General features: G+C 33.4%; 1 protein-coding gene across 1 annotated transcript in view; it reads left to right on the forward strand.

Moving 5' to 3' along the window:
• The window catches only part of Timeout (circadian regulator timeout), a 250,639-nt gene that overhangs the window by 224,140 nt on the left and 6,102 nt on the right, over positions 1 to 20,397 (forward strand). The window contains exons 15-21 of the mRNA XM_072009440.1: positions 4,797 to 4,871; positions 4,986 to 5,064; positions 5,478 to 5,676; positions 6,621 to 6,858; positions 8,360 to 8,457; positions 18,580 to 18,679; positions 19,750 to 19,884. Of these exons, the coding sequence (XP_071865541.1) occupies positions 4,797 to 4,871; positions 4,986 to 5,064; positions 5,478 to 5,676; positions 6,621 to 6,858; positions 8,360 to 8,457; positions 18,580 to 18,679; positions 19,750 to 19,884 (924 nt within the window). The remainder of the gene's footprint in view (positions 1 to 4,796; positions 4,872 to 4,985; positions 5,065 to 5,477; positions 5,677 to 6,620; positions 6,859 to 8,359; positions 8,458 to 18,579; positions 18,680 to 19,749; positions 19,885 to 20,397) is intronic.

Raw genomic sequence — 20,397 nt, forward strand, 5'->3', positions numbered from 1 at the left:
CGCTATAGTATATCGTAATGCATAGTATAATGTACAGAATGTGCTAGATATTTTTTCCACAAAACTATTTCGCTATATTAAAGAAGTAAAAAAAAAGTAGGAAAAAATATCGAATTAGTTCTCATATAAGCTCATGAACGTTTTATTGAAAAATTATTGATATTAGATTGGTTTTTTATTCGACGAAACGTAGAAACAGATTGACGATATTTTGTTCAGTTTTAAACTACTACACGTCCTTATAGAATATAGGATTAATACCCATGAGAAACCGAATTTATACTACATACATTACAAATTTTTTTATCGATTTCCTTTAATTTCAACAAACGTATTACCAATTCTTTATATTCGTCTCTGATATGGGCGTATTAATTCTTGGCCGACAAACTTTTCCCTATAAATCCGTTAACGTGATATAGAAATATCAAATAATCGATTCTGTTTCTATCAATACATTGTTACGATTTCTGTTATCACCGTCGTTTGTACACCTCTCATTTACATTTAGTGAATTTATCGCATTCTGTACACTCACATGTTCTACATCTCTCATTCTCGCTTCTCGCGTTCGTGTATGCTGCTTACACGAAATACTTATAATATTGTGTATTATCGACATTAGCATTTGAATTCGCTTATGCAATTTATCAGAAATTAATCTATCTATGGCAACTGTCCTGTTGCACTCTACGATGCTTTTCCTTCCGCTGATTATTTCATCGTGGTTACGAATTGCATCAAACATGCCCTGATTCCAGAAATGGATCTTGCTCCGATCTCGCTTCTGATACCATTATTACGATTATATCATCGTTACTCGTACTCCTTTTGTTTACAATCGTATGCAAAATTACATATAAGTACAATGAACAGTGCTAAGACTGTCTTCCCTGTGTAATCAAATTTTGAATGTCGCTAAAAAATTGACATTGTATACGATGATTGCTACATATTTTTAACAATATGAAAAAAAACCTAAGATGATATTGAATCATCTATACCTTCCTCTGTAGTTAAAATTTCCTATCTAGAATGTTTCATTGTTCAAGAATATATAATTGGTAATAGAAAGTTAATTTAGTAATAAAATAATTTTACTGACGTATCAATTGAATCGTATTTCTTTGATCCGAAGATATTTTTCAACGTGTCGCCTCACATCGTTAATTTACGAACCGACTATTTCTGCGAAGCAGAATACGAAAGAGACGGGACATTATTAAATTGATCACGCGCAAGTGGCCAAACAAACGAGATTAATGCTTTATTCAATTGTAGGGAATGAATAAAGCATCAGAGCTGAAACGTGATCAATTTTTCGGAAATTCATAATTTTCCTGGTGTAATTTGTTTCCTTCGATGATCGGATTTATGATTTAAATCGATGAACCGATGACAAAATGACATACGAACCAAGATACAGATTTATATGGATTTATCCGTAGAAGAGATTCACGTTGATCTTTTCGTTTCACGAATAAATCCAAATTAATATTATCATTTTCTGACGTGCATTTAAGAAAAGGAAGAAATTTTTATGACGACGTCACTATCGCGCCATCAGAGTATATGAATTTTTCATCGGATGATATCTCGTTATTGATTCGTCAAATTGGTGTTAATTCTCGCACAAAATATTATTGTTATTTTAATATAATGCACATTAAGGATACGTATTTTGAAATATTTTAATATCCATCAAATATACATATTTTCAAGCATTAACATTTTACAAAACCATTACACGTATTTGATTTAAATCGGATTAAATAATAATTGGTATATTGACAAAATTTCAGGTTAAATACATCTAATGTGATTAGAACTCATTGTACGAGTATAAATTTAATTTTTACTTAAAACTCGTAATATATAGTTTCACTATTCATAAATTTGCACAAGAAGATCGATGCAATATTTATACAATAGATCACGGAAGTATTTGGACACTAACCAACCTTTCTTACGATTATATGACGCAGATGGACGTATTATAGTAAATACAAAACATTTTCGGATTTCGCTATTCTTATAATAGGACACGACTAACTCATGATTATAATAAAAACTTTGACCGATCTTGAAAACGTATATATTTACAAATTATAATATATTTATTACAAGCATACTTCATAAGGGTGTCAGAAATATTTAAATAATCATTCAGCCACAATATTTGTTATTAGTGAGATCATCTTCAGCACTAATCATATGTTTAAGATCCTTATTCGTATTGTATACCAATCTTTTTTAGTAAACACTAATTTATATATTTTTCGATTGGTTTCAAACTTTACTAATATAGCCGCAATAGCCGTGTCTCGTTTCGAGTTGATAAAGTTTCAAAATGTTTCGTATAACAGTTATAATATATTCATAACATTTTCCTATGGTAAATATTCAGATACTTTTGCAAATCGCTGTATACACAATATACGTATAATATAAACAAAAAGCATTTTTATTTTCGTTGTGTATTGTTGTGGTTGCCTTCTCGATGAATCACTGCCACCGTAAACGAGACTTTTCTAGTTCTTCAAACCGAGAAAACATTTTTTAATTTAAGACAAAAACGTCGCCGTTTCTTTCACCTTCTTGTTTTATCCGGAACCGGTGTACCGAGTTCAGAAGACCGCGGAAGGGAACAATTAAAACTTTTGGTTAAAATAGCATAGTCGTCGACGTCACTTGGGCAAACTGAATTCTTCGGCTGGCGGGAAAAGTTTTCTTTGGCTAGAGAAACACAGCACGTTTAAAACTTTACACGATGATTTAAAATACTTTTCGCGGTTACTTTTAAAGATCATTTAGGTCTAATATATTCGTATCGTGTACAATGTTTGCGTAGCATCTCACTCTTGGCAAATTTTTACATTTCATTCAGATAATGTGAGAGTTTACAAAATAAATACGAAGAACGTATGCAAAAAATATATATACATATATCTTGCCTATGGTATTGAAAAAATTGTTGAAACTATTCAATAGTTGAAAACTTCCTGTCGGCGTATTTAAAAATAAACAAAGTTCTAAAAATAAAAAAATATTTTTATGCCACTTTGCTGATAATCTTCTATAAAAACAAACATTCACATGAATATACAAAAGATTATTTATAACCCCCCTTTTTTTTACATTTATGAGAAATTTAAAACAACGCGCAAAAATATAGATAGATATAATATAATATTCATATTATTTTAGTACTGTAGTATAGTGAAATGTTCATCGTAACATTCAGTAGACGAAATAAATCTTGCCTGCGCCGTGCTCTTTAGTCATGTCCGTAAAAATATACATTTGCATAAATATCTGCAGTTTATTTACAGCATGTTGCAAATCTATGTGCCTGTAATATTTCCCCATTGCTCCTCTTTTATGAAGAAAACTATATAGCCATCTTCGAAGCGGCAATACTTCAATCAACTGAAAGAAATGAAGCACAAAAATAGAAAAAGAATTTAAAAATTAGTGGTAGTCAAGCCTTATTCGTAATTCGAGGGGTTAACAGTGACATTGGAAGAGCCGAGCGAAATGTCGGCTGTCCTAACGTGACTTTCAGAAAGCGAGGAAAAAGGATACGGTCGCGAAGCCTTAGAAAATTTGCCCCGTAACGAAGCTTTGTGCCGATCCAATCGTCGGTTTCGCCGAGTGCAATTTTTCCCTGGCCACCGGAGCCTCGGCTGGCTCGGTTTGCCTCGCCCTCACCTCGACAGACTCGTCGAAAATGTAATCGTCTTTCCACGGCCGCTTAATTCGCTGGTCGGGTTGTCCGCAACGTAGAGGAAAAAAAAGACAAGGTAACCCAAAACCTACGGGATCCGATTCGATCGGATTCCACGTTCCGACTTACGCGTGTGAATACTCTGGCTGTTTCGTTTTCCTGCGCTCTAGACGCCGCTTTCAGAATTTTTCGCGTAAATTAATCCAACCGTGACCGCTCCTATCTTTTTATTTCTTTCGCGTGGCTCGATTTTTTGAGCGATAGATTTTAGCGAACGATCCAGGGATCCCCACTTCCGGAGACCAAGTCACGACGTACGATTTGTACGGACCTCGGATGGCCTTCCAAAAAGCACTAGCCACCGACATCCATTGATTCTTCTACAGTCGAATTGAATAGAGTGCCAGCGTCCCGGTCGCGTCCTGGTCGGTCTGTATTCCAGGGAAGCATGCAATTGTTTGCGGGAATTTTCGTGTTCGCTCGACGAAGAACTAGTGAAATTTTGCACGTGTCGTTGGCATGTTTTTACGACAAGCTAGGAATGACAGAATGTACTTTTGCAGTTACTTCGGGGCGTTCCACTAACTTCTTGTTCTCTGGTTTCATTTTGAAATTTCTTCCAACTTCTTTTCTAAATGTAATGAAATATTTTGGAAATGCCAATTTCTATGTTATGAAACTATAGTAAAATAATCGGTGTTAACAAGTAAATTTTGTACATGAAAACGATTTAAATATTACGAAACTACCCTCTTACCTAATTTGTATATATATTTATAGTTGTATATGTATATGTATTTTTGTTACCATTTTGAAGATTTAAAAAATATTAATTGCCATTAGGTATTCTTACTATTTTCTAGAAAATCTTCTAGATTTCTCATATATGTACATACATGTATTTAAAAGGTTTATATTCTTGATCTTTTTAATTATACCACATTAAAATAGTTCTCTGTAATAATCAAAATGGAAAATCTAGAAAAATTGGTTTATTATGTTTTCCTACCTTCAATGTTGTCTGTAGAGCGATGTAGAGAATAAATTTATTTTATTTTCTGATTTTCAGTGGTCGAAGAAAATCCTGTTACACAAAGCAAAACACACGAGGAGGGAAACGTTGATAGCCTTAATGAGGAGTCAGGTAATATATCTTTTTAGATAGATAACAAAGAAGATATTGCTTACCACCTTTCTATAACGAAATTGCTTGTAATATTTGTAAATACGAACTATTGTATCAAATATATTATTACAGAGGAAGATGAAGAGAACGCATCGCAAGCACATTCTTCAGTTGTAGAAACTGATTTCAAATTTTCTGACTTCATCTACAGGTAAGGCAATTAATAAATGAGACATTGACTATGAAAAATGGACAAACCCAAATATCCGACAAATTGAGCAATCAGTTCTTTTTTGATATTAGTTTTATATTTTTGTATATTACATGTTATTTAATTTTACATATTATTCGCTTTATCGTCCAAAATATATATGAAAATGTACAATATATTCAATCTAATAACTGCTTTCGTTATATTATCTCGGTTTGACTTGGAAAATATGGATGCCTCCAAACTTTTACGTGTAATACAGTTAATTAGGATAAATCAATGCCATAAATTAATATTCGGAATAGGATATGACTTGCAATTAATCCACTTTTCCTCTCAATGCCTTAAATTTGATTTTGTAGCATATACTAAAAATTTTAGTTTCGATTTTTACATGTTATATTTTGTTTAAGATTTGCCAATGTAAAAATCGTGAGAGCAATGTTGGTTCTGCTGCAGCAATTTGACAAAAATACAAACGAAGTGAATCATTACATTACCAAGATGCTTCATCGAATAGCCTGGGACTGCAAAATGCCAGGGCTCATATTCCAAGCGTCAATGTTCCGTGTTTTCCAAAGAATTCTTGAGTCTAAGTATTGCGGCCACAAGGTAATTATTTATATTCATATTTATTTTTCTTAGCTCTAAATTTCATTCTTTGAAAACATAATGTAACTTGTCTCATTCTATGACGTACATTTCGACTGAATATTGTTAGCTTCAAACTTTTTGATTTTTTTGCTAACTTTTTCTTTAAGATTCCTCATATACTAGTTCACTGAATAACAAATTGTAGAATTAACGGCTTGAGCATCTGATGTTATAGATGAAATACTCGTACAAATTATATATTTAAATGGTACAAGATTATGTACATATGAAAAATTAAATATTATCACTGCAACAAAAATATTTAAGTTTAAGATTGTGGGCGTAGTTAGAAAGAAAAAAAAAACAGGAAACATTTTAATTCCCAACAAAAATTTTGTTTAACTATCGTTACTCTTCCTACTCTCAAATTATACTATTTTTTATTTTTAATTATTATATCTTTGTAACTGCAACAATATGTCAACTTACATTCCTTCGTTCATTGTACCAATAATTACTTGTAACAATCAACAACCAAATAAACTGGTGACCATCCAATGCGGTTCTATATGAAAAGTGAAAGAATGTTTTATAACATTCATAAACAATAGCTAGCCATATAAAACTTATTTGGTCAGATTTTCAACAAAAATTCGCTCGATGAAACTTTCAAGCATTAAATGCATATACGTATAAAAGCGCATAGTATTTAGTATAAACTAAAACACTTGGTCCAGCCCCTCCCAAACTTTTATATCAAGATAACGATACAATCCAAATCATGATTGGAATTTCCAAACTATTCAACAAAGTTCCTATAATTTTCTATTGAATTCGCAGCACGAATGCAATTTTTCTCTTAACTTAAGGAATTTCATCGTCGAATTTACATGTCTGCCATGATCTAATAGCCACCGGAAGTATGCTTGTCTCGAGTCACGAAAGCTGAGTCCTCTTTGCAGGAACTCCAAAAGTTCGCAGTCTTCATAATCCGACGTTTCATCGAAGTCGCGCAAAAGAACCGGAAAGCGTATATGGAGCTGCTCTTCTGGAAGACCACTCGTGACGCGACCGAGGTCGTCGAGGGTTACAACGCGGAAACGGATAACAAGAAAGTTTCGCGCAGCCTCTGGACCGAAACCCAGGAGGACGAGTTACGCACTCTCTTTATGGAACATCAGACTAACAAGTATCCCCAAGGTACGTTGCTCGTCCTACCTTTTGCTAAATCCTATGATTTACGAGTCTTCTTTAACGCACAACTTTGCCGGATATTTTTGAATTTGCCAGGGCAGACGATTAGCTATATCCCGTTCTAGTTTGCTAGCGATTGAATAAAATATTCTATCAGGGAAAAGATCTCTCTGCTTTCAGGAAGCATTAATACATAATGTATGTACTTCAAAGAATGTTTATTGGACATTCTAAATGGAATACTTAATGAAGGGAATTCTAATGAATATATGTATCCGTACATTCTTTCATATCTTGCACTGGCTAAATTCACTGTCTTTAAAGAAGTCAGCCAGCGAGAAATTAATAAGCAAAAACCGACCAAGTAGATAAGAGTGTATGATTTAGAAATACGTGTACGGATAACGTTATTAGACCGCAAATTTTCTTGCATTTATAGTGTATTTAAAATACGGATCACTATCTCGACAAAACTTATTAATTAAATAATATATTACAATACAGATTTGTAGAATATTTTAACTTGTTACCATAGATAAGGCGATATAATAACGATATATGTTCTATATATCTCTTCATTCAATATTGAAATTACTTAAAAGACTGCCTGTGTTGTTTCAGCCAGGATGACATTATTTTAACACGAATGATCCTTGATACCGAAATTGGTAGATGCTAGAGAGAATTGTCGATAATATTGAATTACTGATAACAACGTCTTCATTTATCAGCTAACCTAATCACGTACCCTTGCGATGATCCAGTTATCCTTGCCTTCCTACAAATCAATTCAGGATAATATTGATTGGATATAAATAACACCGATATTCATGGTCCTGGAACGTTTATTGAAATCCCCATGCACTATTAAAACGTGGTCCGGAAAATCAAATTTAATTAATTGCGTCCGGAAATTGATTTTTATCAAATTATCTAACATATATTTTATCGTTGTACATATTCTTTAAGAAGAAAGATATTAGAAAACCATACAAAGTTTTGGATCGCTTACTTAGTAAAAAAGATGAAGGGTGAACTTGCACTTTGTAATGAAAAGTTAGGAAATGGATGTTGGAACCTCTATATATTTAAAATTAGTACACGCAATTATAATCAAATATCATAATTATTAGTTTATATTTATTTCAATTGCATTGACGATGCGATTCCTAACATAATATCTTTCCTCCTTTATCCTCATATTTAATCTTATATACTGATTAGGAAATCCTATCAGCCTGAATCTTGAACGAAATCGATGAACTTTTACAGTATATAAAGATAAGTCCGGATTGTGAAAAGTTCTATAATCGAGATATACGTAACTGTTAATTGAACAAAAAAGAATGAAATAAGTAAAAATAAGAAATAGCGAATTGTACCACTTTTTACTTTATTTTCTTTTATGAATCCTTAATGTTGAGAGTGAACCGAAACTTTTGAACGCGCAGTAGTGCATATAGTTCTATTCCTAAATTATGTATACCTTCATGTTTTATTCATTTAGATGTCGTCGATTGGATCTTAGAGCACATTAATCAAGAACGAACGCGCCGTGGTATCATGAAGAAGCTGAAAGAAATGTGCCTGATTGTTAATTCTAAGGTAAGCAATTTTTGTAGTCACTCATTACTAGTACACTTTGTTTCACGTCTACTTATTTTGTGTCATAAATTAATTTTAATTCTCAGGCATTTGATAATACAGAGTATTACTTTTTACACGTATGTGTTGCTACCTGTATATATATATTATAACAAATCCAAGATTTCAATAATAATCCTTCGATTAATAAAAAATTAATGCTTAAACACGTATATGAATAACATCGATATTTGATACGAATAAAAATTTACTACAAAGTAGTAGATTAAGCTTATCAAGAAAATATAAAAGAAATCTGTTTCTAAAAGATATAATACCATAACACGCAAATTGATTTGATTCCCTTTCGCTTTATAGAATGAAAAAGAATGATTCTCCGGAGATTTGTTGTTTTAGCTGATATTTACATAGATATTGAAAAATTGTAAATATGTTTTATAGAGTTTTAAACAAATCGGTTTTTGTACCTACTCTATATGGATGTTTTATATATCGTCATCTACTTCCCTTCCTAATACAATGTCTTCTGCACGGCGGAGATCACTCTCAGACATTTCTCCAAACTAAACTGAAAATGGGGGCTGGAAAATCGTAAAGTCGGCGAAAACTGCCAACTACATAAAAAATATTAGCTATATTTGGCGAAGATTATTTTTATCATGATGTATGGAGTCTGACGCACCCTACGACTACGATTCTCTGGGTCGTCAAAGAATAAATGCTTGCGCGTATCTTTTAGTTTCACTTTTTGCTGAATTTCCATTCCAAACTCCCATTTGTAGCATAAAGAATCGAATTAAATCCGTAAGATAAAGTATAAAGCTAAATCGTATGTCTTTCCCTGCTTCACGGTTTAAAATAATAAAAGAGAGTCAGTCACTTGCGACTAAAAAAATTATTTCTTGCCACTCCGTCGCAACGAAGTCAGTGACACGCGTGTGCTCTCGTTATCCCTTCGATAATCGATTGGATTTACGGGACACTTGCAACCCACGCGTTCTTTCAAAAACGTATTTGAACAAGCAGAGTCGGCTAGCCGATCTCGACGCCCCCCTTGAACGTAACACTGACAAGATCAATGATTTACGAGGAGCGCGAGAAAACGTAGGGTAGCTGAGGCTCGAAAATAAGTTTCTGGACTGGCGTCGGTGACAGGCAGAACATATGCAAAAAATGGAGCCAAAGAATTGCTGCAGCAACTGTAAATTCTCGGGAGACAATTTCTACGAGGAGCTTTCTGGAGACTCCTTTTCTTTCCGGCCTCCTGCTCGAAAAGGAGGTTTCTCCGTTCCTGCGTAGATCACGGCTTCCGCTGTGCCAGCAAGACTTTTTTCCTCTTTGCGACTACTTCGTTCGGGGATGGATGTATCTCAAGATTTTCCCCCGTCAAGTGTTCCTTTCCGGTATCTCCGCATACTATGGAAAGCTATCGCTTTGTTTGCGCTTTCCTATCCAACAACCGTATGAAGATTTTCGGGAGGAAGCTAGACACATAAATAGACGGTCCCTGCTGTCTCAGTCTCCGCCCTATTGGAATCGTTTCAAAAGTTGACAATTAATGTATTGAGGGTATACCTCGCGTTGCATTTAGCTTACAGAAAATTTATAGGAACCACATTTTCTACTATCGAACAGTATGTATTATTATGTACATATATACACGCGCATCGACATAATGCTCATTATTTCTTTGAAAAATCTCATTTGCGATCTTTCGTTCTTAGAAAAATTTATTTTCTTATTACCGTTTGAATAAAATTATGAAAATTTATAAAATACGTGTAACATTTAATATTTCCAAAAAGGTATATTAATATTAAGTAAAAGAAATTTTTTTAATTTCAACATCAGAGATTACATGTGTACATATATCTGTTTTATTCTCGAAAACAATAATTAAAAATTTATATATTGTATAAATTAACTCTGATGAAAAGGATGCTGTACAATTATATTTCTGTACATTCGCTTAAAAATTTCATCACGTATTATTTTTAGCTGAGAAATTTTTTGATTTATTCAGAAATACTACTATAGTATTTAATGTTTAATAAAATACAATCTTTCAATCGAGCTAAGATATTTGTTGAATTTGTTCGAAGCCAAGTTCAATTCTGATATTCTTTTTCCTAGTTTGTTATATTTAAATCGGTAAAAAATATGCAATGCTTTAATAAACGAAAAATTGATCGTGTGAATCAATGAGTGTGATTATTAACACATCGTAATTTCATCGATAATAATTTCCTGCGCTGTTGCTCTATAATTACAAACATAAAACGATTACAACGTTCTAGTAATTCGTCGGACTTAAGAGATACCTAGACTACAAAACGCGATTCGAATTCATTCGTCTTAACGCCAATGCAGCGAAAACAATTTTAACAGCATTATTCTTTGACGGAGAGTTGTAATTCACTGGCGCCTTGAAAACGCGGCAATAAATTTTTCCCTTGCTTTCTTCAAATCGTGGCAGTAATATTAAAGTTTCCGTTCACGAGTTTCTATCGTGGCTTATTCGTTCGAGCGCGTTATTTCCCTTGCCACACTGCACCCTTTCGTAACCCTCGAGAAACTATCGCTTTGTTTGCCCTTTTGTCCTGCGAGACACGTATAAACATTTGTGTCAAACGCGAAAACAAGGCGAAGTACGCGCCGCGTAAACTTAACGTTCCGCTTTCTAAAATTCATAACGAGAAAACAATTTGAGATTATTGAAACCTTGATAGTAGCAAATAATTTTCATCGTTTTCTTTTCTTTTTTAATAAATATTGACAATGATATTGTCGATATTATGAATGGAAAATCAAGAAAGAACATGCTTAGTCATAATAATTTTTCCTTTAGAAATCATTATACGTATACGTATAAAACATAGGCATGATTTGGAGTTTGGAAATGATATTCACATCTGAATTACTTCTAAACGACGGAACTGTTTATTTCAGTTACTTTAGAACGAACTGGAACGCAATTTCGCAGCTTCTGTAAAATGGTGTAAATTTTCTTGAAAAGATAGGATACAAATACGTAGATATAACGTATTTCCCTATCCGTTGAGTAAAAGTTACCGGTCACTGTGTAATGCTTCACCACTGCACTGGTAGGAATTTCAAAGTTGAAATGCGATGCTCAACTTCAATCCGTTTTGCTCGTGCTCTGGCTCTCAGAAACGATGAGTATTCATCGTAACACGAAACGTGAATGTTCTTTCAGTTAACGCTATGAATATCGATTAAAAATATCGTACTTTGATCGCACACGGTCAATATGAGTCCATTTCCATGGCATATCTCTATGCTCGGATCGTAAAATTCCTAGATGTTTGTCGATATTCGACTTTAATTTCTCAATATCAATCGTACCGTTCATGAGCTGCTTTATGAATTAAAATAATTCCATTTTTTATGCTAGTACACAGAGAAATAGTACAAAGCATGCATTAAGGAAGAATGAGACGAAACGTTTTTTCGATTTTAATTAAAGTATGATACATTTCAAGTCATCGTATTGCACGAATAGTGAATACAGGTATTGTGTAGCTTTTGAAAGAACAATAAAGACGAAGAATGTAGTCACGACTTGCGACTAAATCATTTGAATGTACGAGAGCTGTGACGAGAGCAGCGCAACCAGAGGGATAATAGTTCATTTTCAGCCGTCGCAACAATGGCTATAGAAAAGATTATTAGGGGATAAAAAGGCTTGTAAAAAATTAACAGCGAAACGCGTAGACGCGGCGATTTCAATGAGTTTTGTTATACTGATATTCGTTTCCCTCTTTCCGCGTGTCCTACTACCTTTTGAATAATCCTTTATGCGACAACTTTTCAAACTAGTTACAATACGATTTTAAGCAAAACCTTTTGAAACAAGTGACTACCGTTTCATGTATTATGTATTACATAGCCCGAAAACCAGAATTTTCCGAGCTTCAAAAAGTGCGAATGTAACGGTGAAACTTTGAAGAAAATTTACATGAAAATGTACGTTGAAATGAGATCCGCTATTTGCATGGACGTTAAATTCATACATAACACACTTTTAAACACGTTACTTGCTAATCGAATAAAGCACTGAAAAACTGTTCGCATACATCTTTTAATTATTTATTGCACTCATTAGAAACTTACGCATTTATTTATGCATGCTAGGGATAATTTTTTTTTTCAAAAGATTGACATACCTCCTTTTACAAAAAATATTATATTTATTTCCAAAATGAATAACAAGTATGATTGTTACTGTTGTTACTATCATAACGAGTAAAAACTAATATTTTAAGATACTTCTTTATTTAATGAATTAAATTAATTATTATAAATAATGTTTAATTTACCAGAGGTTATATTAATATCGATTTCATCGTAATTAGCAGAATATCACATATATTATTTTAAATACATAGCTGTTGTATCAAATGACACGTTGAAATTATTGATATGAATTTGAACAAATATTTCAATTCTTTTTCTCTTTCTATCACATTTTCACTTGTTTGTTAAGTTAAACCAACTAGTGCATTAATTAATATATAATCTTGCCATTATTAATTTATAATAGCAATCACGAATCTGATTTTTAAGTATTCGAATTCAATATCGCTGGCAAACATAAATTGAGACATTGTTTGACAATATGTTAGGGAAAAGATTGAAGCACTTTTCTTCATGGCTTTTCCATATCGAATCTTTCATGGTTTATACCGAACTCGTTTGTTAGTAAGAAAATAGGCGATTTAACTCGATCCTCTTCGTTACATCCTTCTGTTTGTCGAAAAGCCATCGGACAACATCGCGGGGGAACACGTTATAGCGATAATCTTGAGACATTACCTGCTTTAAGACGGCAAAGGAACCTGGAAGCACGCGCGCCAAAGAGAAATAGAAGGAAAGTAAGAACGATGGATGGAGGTAAGGCGACGATATATCTGAGTACCGTTAAAACGGTATTACCCCACTTCGAAATTGACGATTAATCATAGGTGTGCACCCGCTGCTCCAGCCAGGAGAGGAAGCTGATTGCCCTCATACCACTCATTCAGACGAGGACAAACTTGCCTGCTCAGGATATTATTGATTTCTCGACAGATTTTTACGAACTGATCCCTGTACAGCTGCCCTTTGAGAATTTAATGAGCGAGTGTTCTATCAGCGTGATGTATGCATGTTATAACGAGCAGGATATTGAGAATTAGTTAGGCTGATGGTATTAAATATCGTCTATGTTTGAGTGATTTAAAGGTTTCGTTAATTTCGATACGATATGTCGATACAAATGTATTTGTTTGATATTTACATATTGGATATATGTATATTATTTTGTAGTATTTTTTTATTATTTTTTTATTAAGAGCATTAAAAGTTATATCTTCGTTTTGATAATTTCTTGAGATATAATGTCTGTTTCATTCATTTGTTAATAAAGAATATTATTATTTCGGAATATTTCGTACTTTCGTATTTCGTAATTGCAGTACTTTCCGATTATCATTTGCTAAATAATCGATGATAACAAAATTAATATCATATTTATTTAATCTTTCATACGGGAGAAAACGTTCGATCAACGGTTATTAATAATTGAAGTAAAAATGAAATTAATTAATATTATTATACATTATGATATACTGTACCAAATTTTTCCGAATAATAACATTTTTATTCGATAATTAAATATTTAAGGAAGTAAATGTATGAAATTTATAAAACAATATAAAAAACACTTTGCTAATTTAATTTTACCATAACCAAGCAATTTGTCATTAACTATGCTATTATAGCTTTACTTGAGTTTCGAAGAAAAAGCAGTAGTTTCGTTAATTTTACAAATCTGGTAATTAGTTGTTTCTTAGGAAATACACAGCTGTTAGGAGAAAATGGATTGATTGCTGTTTCACCCTTAGCAAGCGGCGATTGGATTACTTTGGATATTATTGATTCTCTAACAAATTCCTTCCAGAGGAATCTCCCCAAAGTTTATTTCACGTCAAATTAATTACTGCAATTATTGTACTTTAAACTAAAAGCTACGTACAAATGTTCTGTAGTCTAACTCATTTTTTAATTAATCGCAACTTTTGCAACCTTGTCCTATGTTTGATAAAATTATTTAGCACCTTTACATAATTACTTGATTTACACAAAACAAGTGTAAACAACAAGAGAGAGGACAATGAAACTTTCTATTTTAATCTAATCAATCTGTATGTAATTATTTTTTATATGCAAATATAAAAACTATAAAATAAATTAAAAATTGTTATATACAAAAGTATGCAAAAATTTTCGCTTTAATCACTTATCGGAATAATTGCATAATTGTTTAGTAAATTTGGTATTTTTTATCCTTCCATCAGACTACAATGTGACCTTTAACAAATTAATACAGACTAACAAAAATCAATTGCTGAGATTTCTGCTTGTTTAAGTTTCAATCTTGAAGAACATCTTCATAAGATACTAAGACCACAATGAAATGCGTATTTTTCTATAATTATAAACAATTGTAAAAATAAACCTAATTGGCCTTATAACAATAATATTTACACAGATGTTTTTACACAGACCTTTTGACGTAGACTTTTTGTATAACTTACATAATTTCGAAACGATGGAAAGATCCATCGCTTACGATATAATTAGGCTCACGTCTTTCGTTTATCCCCATAAATGAATCTAATCTGGCACTGGTATGAACTGCAAAAAATTAGTAGAATTTTATAGCACGATAAACACGAAATCGCAGAAATGAACAGCAAGAAGCAGCGGAAAGCGAACGAAAAAAGGATGAAACGTATTATTGATTCGTCGACAAAATCCATGAAAGGGAGGCTCGTGAAAGCGTTTCATTTAAATAATTTCATGCGTGGATACCCTTCTCCCTTCAAAACTGAATGAGGGCAAGCTACAGCTAGCTGTTCATTTGACATTCATTTAGTCCGTGAAGTCGCGCGATGCGACGCGACGGCCATTTAGGACACCAACAAGGATCCCTGTCGAGGGTGAAGCGTAATCGTTGGAAAACGAGCGTCGTATTTTTTCCCCTTTATCTCCTTTTAAGGGAACAGGGACTTAGGGTCAGGAATTAGACACCAAGCATTCTCCAAGACCTCATTTGCACAATAAATAGCTGCTTACGTTGTTTTAGTATACCTACGAGTACATAATGTTGGTCTTATCAAACAAACGCAGAGATTGAAGGATTTGCAAAATCTCTATCCAGAAGTAATCATTTCTCTGGATGAAATTTATCGTATCTTATCTTTTATTAAAAATTAATTATCTGCTGCTACTTTCACTCGCATTATTGTAGTATCGCATTTTATGCAAAATAATCGACGAGTGAGTCATTAGGATAGGATATCATTCATCTTTATGATATCTTATCAAATTCAAAAGTTTCTTCGTGTTTAATTCGCATAATTTTCTATTTAAATTACATATTTAGATGCCCCGATTTAACATTTCTAATCGTCGCATTGCATTAAGATATCCTTTCGAAGAAGATTGTTCATTAAAATATTCTAATTATACGTATCGATAATCGATTGTAACAAAATTAAAGTAAAAGTTGAAACTTTCATTTCTAATTCTAAATTATTTAAAATACGATTTAAAATAATATATATATATAATGTTAATATATATATATTACAGTAGTATGAAACGAATTGCAAAATTGTATATATATACAATAATAATAACAGTCGAACGTACAAATACAAACTGAAGTGCTTTCCATTATTACCTTGTTTTCGAGAAAACCAATTTTGAAGAATCATTAAGTACGCGTGTAATTGACTGATCTGTGCTGCGACCTTTGCCGATGAAATTACGTGAATCAATAACATAGCATCAAAAATATCGAAAATCTTGGTAAAATGAAACGAAGAACTAATTATTGCGTGTAGTTCAATGCTAAAAACACAGCTAATGGTAAACATTCGTGAATCCATCATCATGCGAAAAATGTAATTTTATGTTTAATAGTAAAAACAATAATTCCTCTGTTGAGCGAATCAATAAATCAACGATGAAATAAAAATATTTATAAATGTATGTAATATTTGTTGCTGTTGATGTTCTTAGTAGTGGAACTTAGATAAAGATATTTATTATACATATAATATAGAAACGTCTGAATCTCAAAGGAGCCATGCGTAGGAACAATAGGAAAGTCGTGAAATTCAGTGAGAAACGATGAAAGGATCATTGAAAGATGTCCAAAATCAAGATGTTCTAAATCAAGAATTTCTTGACCAAGAATTAATATTACGTCATTTTAATGCACATTGGCGAAAATTGGACTCTTGTCACAAGCGTAAGAAATTCTTGAGGTGTCCGATCAGCCAGAATTACGTATAGGCGTCAGAATCATTTACATTCTCTTGAGAGATGCCACGGAATTGTTATGATCGTTAAACTCTTTTTCATACCACGGCTATGTTTTACACCTACAATATTACATTTCCAAGATACTTACATGCTTCCTTCGTCTCATGTTTCTTCTTCGAAACAACGCCACTCTGTCTTATTTCTGCTATTTTTATTTCTTGTAGCAATTTACTTTATATCTCGCTGCTATTTGCTATTTCTCGTAGCAAGCGCGCCTGTTCTCCTGCTTCAACGTAGCCATCGCTATAGTTCACATACACGCGCAATCGAATTTCTACTACATTCTACATCAACGCGTAGAAATTATACACAAATTATTTGTCGCATATTTCTACACTTATCGTTAAATCAGCTACCCATCCGCACGGTATTTGTTTTTATGACAATGTATTGTTTATTATTCTCTGTTTCAACACCATTTAGGAGTTGAATTTCAAAAAATACTCAGACGCGTGTTTATTTATTTTTAATAAGCAGTTCGTTTGCCGGATTTCACTTTTTCAAGTTTAGCAACACGTGGGATATGGATATTCCCTAAACAAAAATTTTTTCGCCTGTTTTACCCCTTTAGGGTTTATATTTACAAAAATCTTTTCAATCCTCATAAAAAAACATATTGTTCAAATTTCACTTTTCACGTTTCTAAGTACAGTGATTCAGACTGAGCATTGACGAGTGAAACAATCGACTACTTTTGCATCTGGTTATATGTAGCAGTGCGAATGTTAAACGCTCGAGTACCAACTAGAAACTAGTATCACCACTGTGTGCGATGACAGTAAACCGCGGAACAAACTATGTATTGGCTATTTGCCTGGCGTTGTACGTCATATGTTTACCAAATTTAAACATTTTCTATCATAACACTAGGTGGTTGATGGTTGGGTAACAATGACAGAGTGCTCGTCGTTAGTAACTGACTACTGGGGTATCTAGCATGAGCGGCAGTAAACAATTATCGGACGCACGGCATGGCTATGTAACCTGCACCTGGTTATATATAAAAAAAAAAAAAAAAACGTTATACGTAAAATAGCTGGAAGAATTATTGGAACTTTCACGTCATTTTTCAAGAAAATACTGACGACTAGAACACGATATGATAAAATAAATTTGATCTTGAATTTCGTGCAAAATATATATATATATATATAAATCACACTTTTTTCATTTATTTTTGTACTAAAATCGTCCCATGCATGATTGAACTATCAGTCTAACAGCTATCATTACGAACGACATGACATAGAAGAACTTTGTTTCTCAACACGCGACAGCTGTAAGTGCGAAATCTTGTTACCATTTTCGGTCGTCATCGTTCAGCTCCGATATTTCTGGCATGTGTGAAATCTAACAAATATCATGACCCTCGTACAGTGTCTATTTCAGATAAATACTCAGCCTCCATAATATACATTTAACGAAGTTACAACGATAGAATATCACGCGTGAGCATTGATTTTAGATTTATCTCGATTCTCAATTTGTCTAAAGAAATATCATTTGTAGAAGGCTTCGCACGTTGCAATTTAATTGTTGCGTTCATTGAATGATTATACAAATCTTCAACGATATCCAGCAAACTTCCTCATTCTCTCTGTTATCTGAAAAGTTTCTTATTTATTCGTAATCACCGCAAAATTCCTTAGCTAAAACTCTTTACGAAAGGTATATAAACGAGCAACTTTTTACCTTAAAATTAAAAAAAAAAAAACATTGTTTCAGACTATACGAAACGAGGTACAGAAGAGACTTCCAAAGGTATGGTCCGAGGACGAGATCAGTCAGCTTACGGAACTTTGGGAACAACTGAAGCAAGACGATGGTAATTTTTAATGAACAGTCCGGCCTGTTGAATTTCATAAGTGATGAATATCTCAGAGATACAATATAATTTGGCGGAGAATGCGCGATGTCTGGCTGACCGCGCCTTGAAACAGTTGAAGAATTTTGCGAATGTTCGTTCGGGAATTCATTAGCACCCGTGACGATTCTCGAAATTTAATTAAGCACCGAACATCGGTGACGGCTGGCTGCTGCTTGCAGCAATAATTCGGACTCCGTCGGGACGCCGAAGAATAATATCCTTTTAGACAGAAAGATTTTCAGAAGTCTTGTAAAACTTGCTTCATTCACGTGCGTTTACCCCGCTTCCCATGGTTTTAACGCTCAAAATTATTCTCAGCCCACCGTGCTCCATGAAAATTCCCGAAAATCAACTTCGTTCTTTTCTCTTTGAAACTTTGATAATATCATTTTTACCTCGACTACGTCCCGTGTGAAATTCTGGAATTTCATTTATCAAACTATTAGATTTAAACGTATCACTATAGTCTATCGTTTTTCTCAATAACGGATATAAATTCACTAGAGAAATGATATTATAAGGAAGCGCAAGAAATAATAATAATTTGTAAACTAGATTTATATATATTTACGTCAAATATAATCACTCACGTGTAATAAAGTGCATCATTCGATGTTTTTATCACGTAGATTATGTACTCTTGTATGGACGAAAGCATCAATCCATCAAAGCTAAATAAAGCTGCAGTATTCTCAGTTGTCCTCAAATAATAGTTAGATATTATTTCAAAAACTTTTCTCAACAAATAAAACGTTTCATTCTCAGAACTACACATAATCTGAAACAAAGTAAATTATTTACTATCAAATATTTAGTATTTTACTAGAAATGGTATCTTACTCGGCTCTGGTTACATTACTTTTCAAATATTATCGTACTACAAACAAACATCCAATAATTCTATCAAAAGATTCCATGTAATTTTCCAGATTTGACCTGTTCCCTTGGCTTTCTATCGTATTGAATCAACATTTCATTCCCTCGAATAACGAATTAATACCAATACGATTTATGTTGTGTACATCCAGATCCCGTGGACTTGATCTTCAATGGGCTCACAATAAAGCGGCCGAAGCCAAAGATCAAGGAGAAGCTTTTGGAATTAGGATTGGCCACGGATCGCAAAGAGTTGCGCAAAAAGCGATCCAGAAAAAGCAACCACGGTAAGTGTTCACTTTCTCTTTTTCCGCGTTCACGTTCTATGGCCGGTTACCTCTGCCTCTTTTCCCAGCCTTTTCTCCGGTCTCGAGCGGCTCTGAAGCAGACCTTGTTCCGGCCAATCCTATCCTATTCCATTCGCATCTGTCTTTCTTACCATCCTTAGATGCTGCGACTATTCCCATTCGATCAGTTCTCTCTGCTAACACGATTGCCGGCGACTGCACGCTGTGAACTCGTTTTTGGATGGAGCAAGTGACGCTTGACGGTGAATTAAGGGAAGTGAGCAGCAGCTGAGATAAATATGGCAAGGAAACCAGAGACGAGATCAATTTGTACAAAATCCTCTTGTAGGAGTTTCTTTTCATTGCTTATGATTGGAAACATATCTTTTTTTTTATCGATAACATCAGAAGCAATAAGTTATAGAGATAGAGTATTTCTTCTCGTTTGACCTTTGGAAAGCTGCGATCGTTGAGTTAAATTTCAAGTCGTAATATACAATAGGATACATCACG

The sequence above is a fragment of the Bombus fervidus genome, chromosome 8 (assembly GCF_041682495.2).
Source record: "Bombus fervidus isolate BK054 chromosome 8, iyBomFerv1, whole genome shotgun sequence".
NCBI classification, from domain to species: Eukaryota; Metazoa; Arthropoda; class Insecta; order Hymenoptera; family Apidae; genus Bombus; species Bombus fervidus.